Source organism: Fusarium mangiferae, assembly GCF_900044065.1.
Source record: "Fusarium mangiferae strain MRC7560 genome assembly, contig: FMAN_scaffold011, whole genome shotgun sequence".
Taxonomy (NCBI): domain Eukaryota; kingdom Fungi; phylum Ascomycota; class Sordariomycetes; order Hypocreales; family Nectriaceae; genus Fusarium; species Fusarium mangiferae.
In genome coordinates, this window is record NW_024573931.1 from 449,693 (window position 1) to 464,510 (window position 14,818).

At 50.3% G+C, this 14,818-nt stretch overlaps 8 protein-coding genes across 8 annotated transcripts; 4 read left to right on the top strand and 4 right to left on the bottom strand.

Annotated features, from left to right (window-relative positions):
* Positions 1-71: 71 nt before the first annotated feature.
* On the bottom strand, positions 72-1,000 carry FMAN_09945 (uncharacterized protein; the record flags this gene model as incomplete). Its single annotated transcript, XM_041820563.1, has 2 exons — positions 72-709; positions 754-1,000. The coding sequence occupies 2 exons, from the start codon at positions 998-1,000 to the stop codon at positions 72-74; spliced, it is 885 nt and encodes a 294-aa protein (XP_041686431.1).
* A 1,388-nt stretch (positions 1,001-2,388) lies between these two features.
* Positions 2,389-3,396, bottom strand: FMAN_09946 (putative oxidoreductase, short-chain dehydrogenase/reductase family; the record flags this gene model as incomplete). The annotated part of the gene is made up of 1 exon (XM_041820564.1): positions 2,389-3,396. One exon carries the CDS (start codon positions 3,394-3,396, stop codon positions 2,389-2,391), a length of 1,008 nt encoding a protein of 335 aa, XP_041686432.1.
* Positions 3,397-5,687: 2,291 nt separating this feature from the next.
* FMAN_09947 (uncharacterized protein) lies at positions 5,688-6,458 on the top strand (the record flags this gene model as incomplete). Its single annotated transcript, XM_041820565.1, has 1 exon — positions 5,688-6,458. One exon carries the CDS (start codon positions 5,688-5,690, stop codon positions 6,456-6,458), a length of 771 nt encoding a protein of 256 aa, XP_041686433.1.
* Positions 6,459-7,139: 681 nt separating this feature from the next.
* Positions 7,140-7,763, top strand: FMAN_09948 (uncharacterized protein; the record flags this gene model as incomplete). The annotated part of the gene is made up of 1 exon (XM_041820566.1): positions 7,140-7,763. The coding sequence occupies one exon, from the start codon at positions 7,140-7,142 to the stop codon at positions 7,761-7,763; it is 624 nt and encodes a 207-aa protein (XP_041686434.1).
* A 203-nt stretch (positions 7,764-7,966) lies between these two features.
* Positions 7,967-10,018, top strand: FMAN_09949 (uncharacterized protein; the record flags this gene model as incomplete). The annotated part of the gene is made up of 6 exons (XM_041820568.1): positions 7,967-8,128; positions 8,173-8,246; positions 8,288-8,907; positions 8,949-9,043; positions 9,099-9,286; positions 9,331-10,018. The coding sequence occupies 6 exons, from the start codon at positions 7,967-7,969 to the stop codon at positions 10,016-10,018; spliced, it is 1,827 nt and encodes a 608-aa protein (XP_041686435.1).
* A 114-nt stretch (positions 10,019-10,132) lies between these two features.
* Positions 10,133-11,742, bottom strand: FMAN_09950 (uncharacterized protein; the record flags this gene model as incomplete). Its single annotated transcript, XM_041820569.1, has 2 exons — positions 10,133-10,354; positions 10,408-11,742. The coding sequence occupies 2 exons, from the start codon at positions 11,740-11,742 to the stop codon at positions 10,133-10,135; spliced, it is 1,557 nt and encodes a 518-aa protein (XP_041686436.1).
* Positions 11,743-12,098: 356 nt separating this feature from the next.
* FMAN_09951 (uncharacterized protein) lies at positions 12,099-13,141 on the top strand (the record flags this gene model as incomplete). The annotated part of the gene is made up of 3 exons (XM_041820570.1): positions 12,099-12,286; positions 12,329-12,765; positions 12,807-13,141. 3 exons carry the CDS (start codon positions 12,099-12,101, stop codon positions 13,139-13,141), a joined length of 960 nt encoding a protein of 319 aa, XP_041686437.1.
* A 372-nt stretch (positions 13,142-13,513) lies between these two features.
* On the bottom strand, positions 13,514-14,818 carry FMAN_09952 (uncharacterized protein; the record flags this gene model as incomplete). The annotated part of the gene is made up of 1 exon (XM_041820571.1): positions 13,514-14,818. One exon carries the CDS (start codon positions 14,816-14,818, stop codon positions 13,514-13,516), a length of 1,305 nt encoding a protein of 434 aa, XP_041686438.1.

Here is a 14,818-nt window from a genome sequence, read left to right on the forward strand (position 1 = left end):
CGCGCAAGCTAAGCGTATATACTGGCAAGTTCTCCAAGACGGCCTTCAGTGATCCAAAGTAATAGCTGCTGTTAACCAGGGGGTTGAGTCTGAATGCCGGCGAGTTGAGTGTTTGCATCACGCAAATGTCCCTGGTGTCTGTTTTCATCCTCGGCATTGGAGGCCCTTGTATTGGCCCTGGCCAATTGAATCTCAAGAGCCTGGACGCCAGGACTTTCGGTAAGCTGATTCTCAAGATGGGTGATACGAGAATTAGCGGTCTCCAGCTTTCGACGCTGGGTGGTAGCCTCCTCCTTGACGGCTGCGAGCTGCATGCCCAGCGACTGGGTTCGTCTGTTGGCCGAGGTCAGGCGTTGTCGAGGTCCCCCCGAGTTTCTGCCTTCCATGCGCAGTCGTTGAATCTCCTGATCCTTTGACCTCAGGAGGGCGTCTTTTTCGTTGAGCCAGCCCTGCATGGCCTCCTTCAACTCTTGGTGAAGGGTCTTGACATCCCGGAGATGCACATTGAGGCGCTCGACTTCCTGTCGGGCATTTGCGAGCAGTAACTTGAGGTCTTGAGGCCGCTGTTGGTCTGCTTGGGGAGACACGTTGACAGGCAACCCCTTTTCGATGCGCCATTCCCTGTAGGCTCCCGACATGCCGGCGCTGATATCGTCCATATCGGGCCCTTTACTCCAAGGCCACGCGGGAGCCTGTCTGTCGAGCAAGACTGTCGAACGTTAGAACTGCCGTATTATGAAACGAATAACTCACAGATGTTACGCCACAGCGTCTTGTCGATTGCGTACTCAAAATACGAGGCAGGGGCCTCAATTATATGACGCTCTTCGTGATACTTTCGACATACAAGAAAAAATGCCGCTTTGCGCGCCTCCTCAATCTCAGGGACCAAGCCACTGTGAAAATGCTGGATATATTGGTCGATATATCGACGGCGCGCATCCATGTTCTCAGGTCTCGGCACGTTGGCCGGATCGAAGGTATCTCGCTGGGAACTCATTGCAGCGACAGGGATGTTGATAACGGTTTAGCAGTGGAAAAGAAAATGAAGACTGGCTGGAAGAGACACAAACGAACAGCGGAGTCAGAGTACGTGATGCAGAGCACTGGTCCTAGCTCAAGAGGCCGCTGAATTACTGACATCAAGTGCCACGTCACGTGGGAGTTTTGGGACAAGAAAATCATGGACATCGAGGTATATTCACCTTATGTCAATGTGCTATTCACATCTCTCCTTAACTAGCTCGTGATTCATTGAGATTTGTCAAAGAATCTCCTGCCTGGTAACTCCTGGTAACATATTGACATTGAAACAGGTGACTCATAAGCATCGTATCGCGTCCCCATGTGCAAAGGTAGGGATCTGCCTCTCTATTGTCAGCTATTACGAGCAGAACGTTAGGCCATCTCTACCATTACTTAAAACGCCTTGTCGCCATTTCAAGGCCGGTGAATCATTACACAGACAGTCGCTAGCCTGGACTCACCAGATGGCCAGTACTCAAGTTCAATACTACATCAAGTGTCGAGGTTATACTGAAGAAATATCCGAAGTTTACCTAAGTCTTTTCACCACTTAAAAAAGTCCAAAAGTCGATTCAAACGCTATCAACTTTGTGATGCCTTTCTCTTTTGCCTTGTGTCCAGCATATTCAGATATCATATTCATTTGTGTCCTGTATTTCGTATGGCCTGGGAACTCAGATACGTTTCCATTAAAAGTTGACATAATCGACGGTAACTTTGTTAGGCCATGTTTACCACTTGTCGGAATTAGACTTACTTTGTGTATCTGAGTTCCCAGACATATTCCCTAGGGTCTTGATGCCTGACGTGTACTCGATGAGGTTCGAATTTCGGGGAATAGTTGACGGACCATGGTTCGTTCCGGATGTCTACTCGATAAGACTAGAATCTGGGGGGTTGCATTGGGGTGCATTGACGAACCATGGTCCTGGGGTCCTCCAGTGTATAAAACAGCTTTTGTGTCGCGGAGATACTGCAGGACGTCTTGGCCTCCGTAAAGGGGTTACTTGGCATTCCATTTTGTTATAGAGTAGAGATGGCTCAGTGTGAAGAATGAGAAAAAGTGAACAATGAGAAATGGCGAGAAGTGGGAGTGGGAGTCCCTTCTGTAGTTGGGTCTGACCCTCTCCTTCTTTAGGACGCAATGGACTGCCATGATTCAAGCTAATAGCTTTATATTATCGTATAGAGTTATAAGCCTGCTCTTTTAGCCTATTTTTCTAACTTTTATTTATACTTCACCCTACCCTCAGACAGCCTGGGTCTTAGAGTTATCAATGTGGTTTTATTTTCCTCTCATTTTCTATTAACTTCAGACCTATATTTGTCCTACAGCTAGAATAAATACATAAGGCCCGACCATTAGAGCAAACTCGCTCCATACTTGAACTCTTGGCCAACTAGCTTCTCGCTAAGTTTCCACAGCCTTTCTGCATCGGCCTTATTTGTCGCCCACGGATATACCTCCTCCAAGTTAGGGTCGGCCACATGGCAGTCGCTCAAGAAAGCACCATTGTGCTCGGCGATGCTCTTATCAAACGCAGCAAAAACATGCGTCGCTGCGCCCTGGTCAGGGGTCTTGAACTTCATGTCGGCCATGCCCCACAGTGACTTTCCGCCGTAAATGTTATCCATCTGGGTGAGATCAGCAGAAAAGGCGGCATAATCGCCGCTTCCATGAGCTGAAAGGTTGGTCAGGCTCGTGCCAGGACACATGCCGAAGCTGAGCAGGCCTCTGGAGCCTAGCTTCTCGGCGAGGGCGAGCGCCGTAAGGGCATTAGCCGTCTTAGATTGGCCGTATGACAGCCACCGCTGGTAATGTTTGCCATCGTTGAAGTTGTAGTCCGTCCAGCGGATGTGGCCGACACGATGGACGTGGCTTGAGACAAAGACGACACGGGGCGCCTTAGAGGCCAAAATCTTATCCATAATCAGGTTCGTCAAGAGAAAGTGGCTCAGGTGGTTGGTCTGGAACTGGCTTTCGTAGCCGTCCTCGGTCAAGCTGAATGGCACCGCCATGATGCCGGCGTTATTGACCAAGACGTCTATCTGGGGCACGTCGGCCCATGAATTAACCGTCTCGGCGGCAGTGCGGACGTCGGAAAGTGACAACAGGTTCAGCGATAGAGGCTTAACCTGGATAGACGGGTGCGTCGTCTTTAGCTCGTCGATGAGGCCTTGCATCTTGGAGACGGAACGGCCGGCTAGGATCAGCGTGGCAGGCTCTGCGTCGGCGACGTGCTTGACGAAGCCCTCTCCAAGGCTGCCTGGAGAGGCGCCCGTAATGAGGATTGTGCTCCCGGCGATGAACGACGAGTAGTACGAAGCAAGCTCGCTGGCCGTAGTTTCGGCGTTGAATGCAGGAGCCATGACTGTGACAAGGATTGAGTTGCTGCTGAAAGGTGAAGATGTTGTAGAGGCGAATGTTCTCTGTATTGTATTGCGTTCAGTGCAAGGTTCAGAACAAATTACATGGCCTTTATACTATCCAGCCTTTCAACTAAAGAGAACGCATGATGGCTTCAAACATGGGGCAGATGTCGTCTCAGCCACGTCCATGCGCTTCACGTCCCAAAGTCCGCCAGAAATCCGCATACACTTACGTCACTATCGGGTACGTACAACTAAAACCATCGTGGGAGTAGAGTCGAGCAGGTTTCGCATTCTGTTGGAGATCCGGCACTTCTGCATTGTGCCTGGAGTTAGCGGAATTACTGTCTCCTGGTACATTAGCGCCGTGTTAGTCTGCTTGGGTCGAAAGCGAAAAAGGCTCAATAGTGGGGACTAATGGAAACCTGCACATTTCAATAAACGCAAAAAACGCACTAGGCTTGCTTTGGGTCAGTCGCGTCTTTGGTGTGCGGCAGCTTTTGGGAACACGGGGTTGTTGTGTTTGGAAAGGAGGTGCTGCTAGAGTTGCACCGATCTTAACAGCGCTTCGAAGAGTCGGTCCAGGGATTGGATGGAACGAAGACAGGCGGCGAACTGCTTGAGTCCATAGAACGATGATCACTGAAAGCAATGTTGCATAATGGTCATGGGCACTATCGAATGTAGTCTGAAGATGGCTCAGAATATGATAAGGGACGGGTTCATTCATGTTCAAGTACAAGAGGACGCGCGCATGTACATGGATGATACGCCTTGGCGTGTGTCACTTGCCAGACATGAATATCTCATCAACACTTGCCATTAACGTGTCTTCCGCGGCAGTGAACACGAATTCAAAGACCTCAAACGCCGGGTAGCATGAAGAGATTATTTACGACCATCCTGGTCTAGTGTGCACTAACATTCACGGCGCTCCTCCATTACAACCTTCAAGACCCGTAACAAGCCCCATCCCGCTGCACACGGTTTGTGCGCGGTCATTGCTTTCACAACTCCCATGGTCAGGCGGATGTGGAACGATGGCATGTCTGTCATGCCCGTATCAACCAGGCCAGGACAGAAGCTATTGGTGGTAACCTTGCCAGGACTGTAATGCTTGGAGAGTTGGCGTTGAATCAATATCGTCCAGCGTATGTATATCCTGTGAGGTATTAAAGTGCTTCAGGACTTCGTTTTCGCCCTTCTTCGAGGGGTGCTTTCTGACCAAGCTAACCTTGATATACTGACGACTACCAGTCCAAGTGGCTCTTGTTGATTCTCCAGCCTTGGCCGCTGTGGCTTGATGGATAGGGAGGAGAGAGAGCTCGTAAGCAGAGCGCTAGAGAGATAGTTGACTTACGTGTTCTTCTCGTGTCCCGAACTAGCAACTTCCTTATCGTTTGTACCGGTTCCTGCATTCGCCATCAGAACATGCAGATCCTGAAACCTGGCTGTGAATGTGGAGGCAAAGTGCTGCACGATCTCGTAGTACTCCTGGTCAAGTTCCAAAACGCTAGCTGTGACATTGGGATTGGCAGACCCAATAGCCAGTTTCGAGAGGAGGGATTATCGTACTTTTTCACTCTAACATGTTGCGTACAGCCATTGTGAGGTTCGATAATCGATAGCTAAGAAGTCGGTAACAGATTTCCAGACCAATACCAGCTGTTACGCCAGTTACGATAATGCTTTGCCTAAAAAGTCAATGTCCGAAGGCAAAGAGAGTACTGGCAACCAAAAGAAAAGGCATTGCGTGCTAACTGTTTGGCAAGGCTTGTATGTAGTGGTATATTTTGGTACTCTCATAGAATAGAATGACCCGGCTGGTAGCCTTTTCTCGATTACAAAGTAGAAAGGGAGTGTTGCTATTTCGGCAAGCTGTCGCATAGCTGGAATAGAGCTCGTCTGATACATCACACAAGCATGGGCTCTTACACATGTTCTTCTCATTTCGCTTGGAAGACATAGTTTACTCCACTTCAAGTTTAGCACTCCAGCTAATAGCAAAACTCCGCCATACTGTTACAAAGTCCGCTACCCCATACATGCACCAAATAGCGATAATGGAGTTTAGATTCGGCTTTAATAGAGTTTAGAATTACTACCTAACCGGTAATAGTATTCTATATCTGCATTATATATATAAGACATATAAATTAGCAGTAACAATATAGGATATATCTCAACAATTCCTCTATCACGACATAGAAGAACAACAAACTTCCCTTGTAACATATCCCTTCTTATCTCAACTGTCATCAAGCTGATTATATCATTGCTGTATCTCCATAATGACTACTCCATTTACCATTCTCATCACCGGCGCAAATAGGGGCATTGGCAGAGGTTTTGTTCAATTCTATCTTGCGCGACCCTCTGCAACTGTTATTGCTGCTGTTCGCAACCCCTCTCACCCGACCTCAAAGACCCTCGAGGAACTGCCAAAAGGAAATGGTTCAAAGCTTGTTGTCGTTAAGCTCGACTCTAGCGTGCCTTCCGATGCTGCCAAAGCTATTGCAACAATTAAAAACGAGCATAATATTTGCTCCTTGGATATTGTAATTGCCAATGCCGCTATTGCGAAAAATGGATGTCGCATCCGTGATACCTCTGTCGAGGACATCAACGAGCATATTCAAACAAATGCAGTAGGTCCAGTAGTGCTCTTTCAGGCTACTTTGGACTTACTTAAGACTGGCAAAACCGGAAGCCCCATATTTGTCGCCATCTCGTCTATTGCTGGTTCTATTAATTCTATGGAATTTTTGGCAGATGTTCCTGGGTTCTTTAGTCCCTATGGCGCCAGCAAGACTGCCTTAAATTGGTTCATTCGCAATCTTCACTTTGAAGAACCGTGGCTTATTAGCTTTGTTATTCATCCTGGCGCTGTAGAGACTGATGTCGCTATCGCTAATATGAAGGAACATGGGGGGAACCTCTCCGACTACGGTTTTATTACTGTTGAAACCAGTGTTGCTTTTATGGCGAAGATTATTGACAAGGCCACAAAGAAGATTGGCGGAACCTTTCAGACTTATGATGGTACTATACTTGCCTGGTAGACTTAAGTATTGCACTTTAGTTATTAAGTACAGTACTTATAACAATTTATATATAGTAAACAAACAATTCGTTAATTTATTAAGCTGTTTAATTATGCCTTGCCATATCCAGTGTCATCATACCCTTGGCTCGTTCCGGGACAAACTCACAATCTTTCGTTCCAAAGTCATCTTCAAAAGTATCTATGTTGATGAGAGCGGCCCAGACTGCTTGGGTTAGAGAGAGCTTTGCCAGTTGATAGCGAGCAGCGACTGAAAGCTGTTCCTTGAGCTTTCTTTTCCTTAAAGCTTCAAACTTGGAGTTTGAGTTCAATGTTTTGTTTCTAGCAGCTTTGATGAAATTCATTGTTGAAAATACCCTAAACCAGCTCATAGTCACGGTGCGGACCGCGAAACGAGCCCACAAGACAGTATGCTACATATACAAACAGTAGAGCAGTTTGAGATAGGTCAATAAATGATTCACCAAGACTCAAACACATCAATGAAAACACTGACTGGATGTCGTGATGGTTGAGCTTGGAGTGACGACACACAGTATACACACAGTACCCCACTGTCACCCATTCCCCGCTCACCTCTCTCACTCAATCCCTCATCAAACTCACGCACATGCTCCGTCACCCTCTCCGCCAGAGCTTCAAGCTGCGCTCTCGTCTCTCTCTTGCCCGATCATTCGCCATGTCTCATAAAACACAAGAACCCATCATTACCAAAACCTCTGACCTCCCGGTCGATGAGGCAAAGTGGATAACCCTCAAAAAGATTGAGTACGTCGACCAAGTCGGAAAGGCACGAACATGGGAGGTCGCAACACGAAAAACAAGAGGAAAATCCGGCGTCGATGCTGTAGCCATGGGAAACATTCTCCTCCACCCATCAAAGCCCGCTTCTACTCTACTAGTCATTCAATACCGACCCCCTCTCGATGCCTACACCATCGAATGGCCCGCTGGACTCATCGACGCGGAGGAGACTGCCGAAGAAGCGGCTGTTCGTGAATTTAAGGAGGAGACTGGCTATGACTGCAAGGTTTTGAGTGTCAGTCCCGCGCAAGCTGCTGATCCCGGAATGACAAACGCCAACATGCAACTGGCAATGGTGGAGGTTCATTTGGGCGAGAATGATGAAGAGCCGGAGCAGAGACTCGACGATGGAGAGCACATTCAACGGGAGATCATTCCTTTGTCTGAGCTGTATGAGCGTCTGGTTGAGTACTCCAAGAGAGAGCGTACAGTTGTTGCGGCCAAACTGTTTCACTTTGCTGCAGGCATGCATTTTGCGCAAACTCAGAAGTACTTTTAGACAATCACAATAGACGACAACTGTCACTATCGGATAGCCTTGATTCAACAGTCATCCCAATAAAGACTCAATTGTTATCTCAGCCTCCCTCATGATCGCTATCTCCCGCTTCCGCAGCTTCGGGATCTACCCGGCTGAGTCATCAGTTGAATGCATCGACCCCTCCCTTATCGCACCTTGATCCGACAATATTCTTGGACCTCATGGACCTCATGGACCCAAACGTGGGATTTCCTTGCACGACAGATGGTGAGAGCGATGGCGTATTCGGACTGACGCGACAGTATGCAGGCCAAGATCCCAATGCCGAATCCAAGCCCCGAGTCGCGAAAGCCTGTGAGACGTGTCGGAGAAGGAAGCGAAAGGTCAGTCATTGTCACCTCGTTCATTATAGCGCTAACCATGGCAGTGTGATGGAAACTCTCCGTGCTCGTCTTGTGTCAAGAACAGCATTGAATGCGTTTATGTGCTTGAAAGAAAGAGGTATGTCAGTTAATCTGGTCTTGCGCTCGCTAACTCGACAGGAAACAACGAGACTCCGAGCTTGTGTCCAGCCTTGAAGATCAAGTCCTTGCCCTCAAAGACTACGTACGAAAACTTGAGGCTGCATGCGGGTATGCCAACCTTCCAGGCTTTGCATCGAGCAGTCTAGAAGATGAGGGGCCTGCGCACACTGTAGACGACAGCCAAAGCTCCGCCATCAATGACGTGAGCTCCATGATGTGGCGGATGAACATTCACGGCGGAGAAACCTCCTTTGTTGGTCCGTCTGGTAGCTTCTGCTTCCCTGTTAGTGGCCATGTTGAGACTCAGTCCACCAGCCATGAGGTAGAAGAGAGTGTTCAAGTGCTACTCGACCTGTTCCGACAACATATCAATTCGGTCCACCATTTTGTGTCTCATCAAGTGATTGAGACTCTCAGAGCGCCAGAGAGTCTTGATCGTGAGCTGCTGCAGGCGTCAGTCCTGGCAGCAGCAAGTCTTTTCACCAATTCACAGGGTCAGATGTATGCGGACCAAGCTGAGGCTATCGTGATGAAGTGTTGCCGCACAATTCCCAACGTCGTGACGATACAGGCTCTGGCGATATTGACTTGGCGGGAGCTTGCGCTGGAGAATGAGAACAATGCATGGCTGTATAATTGTACGTATCCGCCATCTGACACACACAAGCTAACGTCTCAGCCATGGCGGCGAGTCTTGTAGTTCACCTCGGGCTGCACGTGAGCTCTCTCGAGAATGTCATGCAGGTCGGGCCACCTTCAGACATTGACAAGAGCGTACGTGTACAGACGTTTTGGTCGGTCTTTTTAATGGACAGGTAGGTCGAATCAGGCAGCGACGAACTGTGCTTACAGATCCAGAATCTCCACCTCGATGCTCGGACGGAATTGCATGATCCCCTGGCGAAGAGTCCGAGCTACACCATACCTCAAAGCATGCAGCAACCCCACGACAGAGGACATAGTCTTTGACGCTCACTGCCAGATGTGGTTCATTCACGACCGATACATGGATAAAATGTGAGGACCCTCAGACAAGTGAAGCAATTGTTCTAACTGTGCAGATATTCCTTTGAGTTTGGAGAGTTGGAACATTTCGAACGGCATCAAATCCTCTCGGAAGCCAGAGATCATCATATGAACTTCTTCCGCCAGATGGGCCGCGATCTTGAACTTCGAAAGAACAACATGAACCCCCAGGTCATTCTCCTCCACATGGTCTACAACATGTCGCTGCTTCTGATACATCGGCCATATCTCAGGGAACCGAAGGAGAGTACCGCCCATCAATTATCCGTCCGAACAAACATGACCTCCGCGCACGCCCTTGTCAGATTGATCCGCCAATACGAAAAAGAGGCCAGGATTGAGGATGCCCCGTTCTTTGCGATACACTGCATTCTTACAGCTGCTGTGAGCCTGTTGCTGAATGCGACATCGTCTAACTCGACTATTCGCAGCCAATCGGTACACCGGTTCCGAGTCTGTGTTGACGCACTGGACAAGATGAAAAGATGGACAAGGGCAAAGCGAGGTTTACTTCTTCTCAGAGAGCTGGCCAACAGGTGGAACGTTGTTTCGGCGTTACCCTTGAGGCACAGCGTTCCTCTTGCACCGACACATGAGACTCCAGCCGACACCAATGACCTCGATTGGGGGATGCTGTTTGCCAATCTTGAGGAGCCTCTGAATTTGGATACCATCGACCTCTCAACGCCTACGGGGGAATGGGTGTTCCACGAAAGCGACTAGAGCAATACATTCGAGACAATCATCCACGACCATTTCACACGAGCGCAGCGAGGAAGAGCCCTCCGCTAGGAGCCCCCGGAGGGAACAACAAATTACTCAAGTCTGTCTACAGTACTATTGGTATCCCGAGTCGCTTAAGTCTTTCATCACGGAAGAGATCCCAAGGTGCCTCACCACCGGCCCATCCAGCTTCGAATCCTCTTTCCAAACACATACAGCGGAACCGTGGTCAGACAGATGCCCAATGTTAGACCTCCCCAGGTACTGAAAAAGACCATCGGGCCTTTGGTGGCATAATAATCGTTGAGCATAAAGATGAGGCCGAATGCAAAAGAACTCTTGATAAGCTGCGAAAGTTAGTGCTGACCTTGAAGTAGATGAAGACATACCATTGCGAGACCAAAAGCGCTTCCTGCACGCACACACACATCGTTGGTATACGTGACGATACCGGTACAGCCCGCGCCGACGCCAAAGTTGATCAGGGCCAGATAGACGCAACAAACCATCGTGGGTCTGGCATGCTCGATTGCATCGCCAAGACCAAACGCTCCGACGGTCATGGTGATTGCAGAAGGCACAATGACGACGAGTCGGAACTCGGGCTCGTACAGACCTCCGTTGAATGCAGACATGTAGTGAGCAGTAAGATCAGACATCCAACCAGAGATCAATGTGCCTAGGGCGGACCCGACAAGAGGAGCGATGCCGATGACGAGGCCGACCTGAGTTGGGTCGAGGCTGTATGGTGGAGCGCCAAAGATCTGGTCGGCAACAGTCCCGAGGACAATGACCCAGGTAAAGGTGATTGACCACATGATACAGCCCCATACGACAGCAGGATGTCGAAGCATGAGAATCGGGCTGACAAGACTGGGCAGTAGTTCTTTTGCGCTGGCGAATTGTAGATGTTGGACTCCACAGATATTCTTCCATGGTGCAATCTCGACCGGGGCAGCCTCCGCCGTTTCATCCGCTTCAGACTTTCCATGTTCAATAACACTCGATGTTATCTCGTCCCTGTCCCATTTGGTCTCGGGGAGAAAGGAGACCACCATGAGCAATCCCACGGCGAAAGCGACAGCAAGGAACCAAAAAGCCCATCGCCAGCCCATGTCCACAATCAGATACCCGCTGATGACCGGGGCGATGTTGACGGACACAATGACGGCAAAGTTCCACAGACCGACCCTTCGACCTCTCTGGTGAAGAAAGAAGACGTCATTCACGCAAGAAGTACCGGCCAGAGAAAAGCACGGTCCCATGGCGAGTCCCTGGAATACACGGGCTGCCAGGAGTGACTCGTATCCTTGAGAGACGGCCGCCCAGATATTGGAGACTACCAGCAGGACCGAGGTCACGACGAAAATGATTCTGCGACCCCAGAGATCTGAGATGATTGCTGAAAGATATGAGCTCACGCCGAGGCCCAGGATGAGGGATCCATTGAGGAGGGCCACATTGGAGAGAGGTGTTTGGAAGGTCTGCGACACAATGCCGAAAGCTGGGACGAGAACAGAACCAAGAGCGCCAGTCACGCAGGCACCAAAAAGGAGGGTCAAGAAGTAGAGCTCCTTTCGGATTCGCGACATGTTGAGAGGATCATGGAGAGAGTTGGAAGGTGCAGGCACCAAGATCGTGTGCATGCCATCCTGGGAGTCTTCGAGGAAGACAGTCCCAGCAGGTTGCTCGGGAGCTTTACTTTCAAGGACGCCAAAAGCCATTGTGATGTGAGATTTGCTGGACAATGACAATGGCAATGGTCACGGTCATATTTATGTCCCGATCACTACAGCCACGGAACACTCCCGAGTACTCGGGATCACAGTATCTGGTTATCATTGCAGCTCCACTCGTTAGCGGCGGATGCGAAAGAGCCGCCGCTGATAACATGGATCGCGGGGAGATTAACTTTGCGGGGAAGCCGATAAGTGATTAGCGGCGGATGTCGAGATTCCGCCCATGATACGGAGCTGATTGGTAGCAGATGGATGCATGTCTTGTCTTATAAACTGTCAAGCCAGATTCATTCACATCAGTCAAAGCCAACTTCAACTCAATCTGATTAACTCTCTACACAATGGCAAAGCTTGCAATCACCCCCGAGGCCACCGTCAGAGTCGCAGTCACCCAAGCTGAACCAGAATGGCTTGACTTGGAGGGCTCAGTCGACAAAACTTGTGCTTTGATCGGTGAGGCAGCCAGAGGAGGTGCTCAGCTGCTGGCATTTCCCGAGTGTTGGGTCACAGGATATCCTGCTTGGATATGGTAAGTAGGCACCCGTGAGCTCAGACGCAACTAACGTCAAAGGGCGCGACCAGTTGATACACACCTCACGAGCCGGTACATCAAAAACTGCATGCGTGCCGATGGCCCAGAGATGGCAAGAATCCAGCAATGCGCAGCCGACAACGATATAACCGTCGTCCTTGGGTTTTCGGAAAACTTTCACAACACTCTGTACATCTCCCAAGCCATCATCGACTCTGACGGAAAACTGCTTGCACTTCGGCGCAAGATCAAAGCTACCCACATGGAGAGAACAATATTTGGTGATGCCTCTGGTGATGCCCTCACGAGTGTTGTCGATACAAAGGTCGGCCGTGTCGGAGCACTCTCTTGCTGGGAACATATTCAGCCCCTGCTCAAGTATTATCTGTACAGTCACCGGGAGCAGATCCATGTCGCTGCGTGGCCGCCACTGCATCCACACAAGGGCGAGGAATTGTGGTCCATGTCGAGAGAAGGTATGCGCTCATTCCTCGTTCAGAATGTGACTAACAAACAGGCGCCCGCTCATTGTCCCAAACATACGCAATCGAATCACAAGCCTTTGTACTGCATGCAACGTCCGTCATCAGCGAACAAGGAATCAGTCTCATGAACACAGAGAATGGAGCTGTCATGAATATACCCGGAGGAGGCAGCTCTGCGATCTTTGGACCTGATGGGAGGATTCTCACCGAGGATGTACCGGAATGCGAGGAGGGGATCTTGTATGCCACACTTGACTTGGATGAGATTCTACGGTGCAAGAGCTTTGTGGATGTCTGCGGGCACTACAGTCGACCGGACATGCTGTGGCTTGGGGTTGATCGGGAGGTGAAGAAGCATGTACAGTAGATATGGGATCGGTTGAAGTCCCGAGCATACTACATCGATAGCCAGCCCCATTCTTCCATTCCTTTCGCTCGTAAATCGAATTCGTCAACTGGTCATCGGCCTTGGAGGAGCTGAGGATACTCTGTCTTGTGATTAGCCTGCTTCCTGTATTACATGAACTTTCACTTCTTACCTGAAGTATAACGGTGAAGCTATCTCGGGGATCGCCATTCTCGGTCAAAACAGTGGTAGTCTCTCCAATGGGAGGTAGTAGTCTCTCAAAAATGAGGCGCTCGTCTCTCCAATAGGAGGTGGTGGTCTCTCAAACATGAGGCGGTCCCTCCAATAGGAGGGGGTGTCATGGTGAGGACGGGCGTGCAGAGGCTTGGCCATCTACTCTTCTTCTTCATCAGAAAAATCACATGCCCTCCAGCCATTGTATTTCGAGAGAGCCTCGTAATAGGCAGCCGGACGCGGATCATTCTGACGACGGTTCTCCAGATCCTCCATATCCACACTCGACGACATCCTGCCCAGACGGAGGCGGGGCCAGGGGAGCTTCTCTTCCCTCCAGTGACGGGTGTAGACATCCTCCAGGCTCTGCATTGTCTCATCCTTGGGCAACTTGGATGCATCCCGGCTTCTATCAAACTCCTCCTGGATCTGGTCAATGTTCTTGGGAAACCTGCATTCGAAAAGGCCCTCGGCGAACTTCGGTGACCAAGGGAACGCAGTCGGGATAGGGACGCCTTTGGTCTCCTCCGATACCAAGAAGTCGTGAAGATAACGCCACCAACCCCGGCGGGTGTCCAGCTCCGGCTTGCCAGCACGATCCTTGACAAGCAGCTTAACCTTGGCCGCCAGGCCCAGCTTATTGAAAGATCGACACTCATCGGTCATGTGGTCTTTTGTCCTGCAGAAGACGCAGACCTTGATTGAGCCATGCTCAGCCGTGATGCAGTTGACCAAGAGGTGGCCATTTCCTCCACAGTTAGCACAGTGCTTGTGGGATATACCAGCCTGGCTGGTAGTCTCGCCTTGAGGGCGGGTGGACACCACCATGTCGTAGTCTTCCTTGTCGGCCTTGGCTTGGGCCAATCGATCCAGACTGGCAGTCTCGCCTCGAGGGCGGGTGGTTTTCCCTGCAAAAGGGGCGGTAATCCTCTCATTGAGAGGACGGAACGGAGTTCTCATGCTTGGGCCAGCGGCACTAGTGGACCTCACCACGTCGTACGCTATCTCGGTGGCTCTGGCTCGGGACAAACGATCCGGGCGGTCTGGTTTGGACGCAAAGAGGACTTCGGGAGTGCTGGGAAGTGACTGAGGAGCCTGGGCAGCCTGAGTGGCATGCACTGCATTGTTCGTATGGCCCACCAGAGCCTCGTCATTCCCCTGCTCTCGATGGTGCATCACATTCTTCTGGCGCTCACCAGAGAGGTTCTCCAGATCCTCGGCACCGTCGTAAACTTGGCCCTCTTCCCTCACGACGCATCGATCATCGTCCTCCTCGGTCTGCCTCTTCTGGCCCTTGGTGATGCCGTGCCTTTCGGCCATAGTCTGAGGACACTTGCTCGAGTCTCGGCTCTTGTCGGGCCCAATAGTGCCACGACCAGAGCCGGATTGCCCGCTCTTGGCCGCTTGCCGCTTTTCAAAACCCTCGCGGTTTTGCTGCTTCTCTTCCTGTCGGGTAGGGGTCAT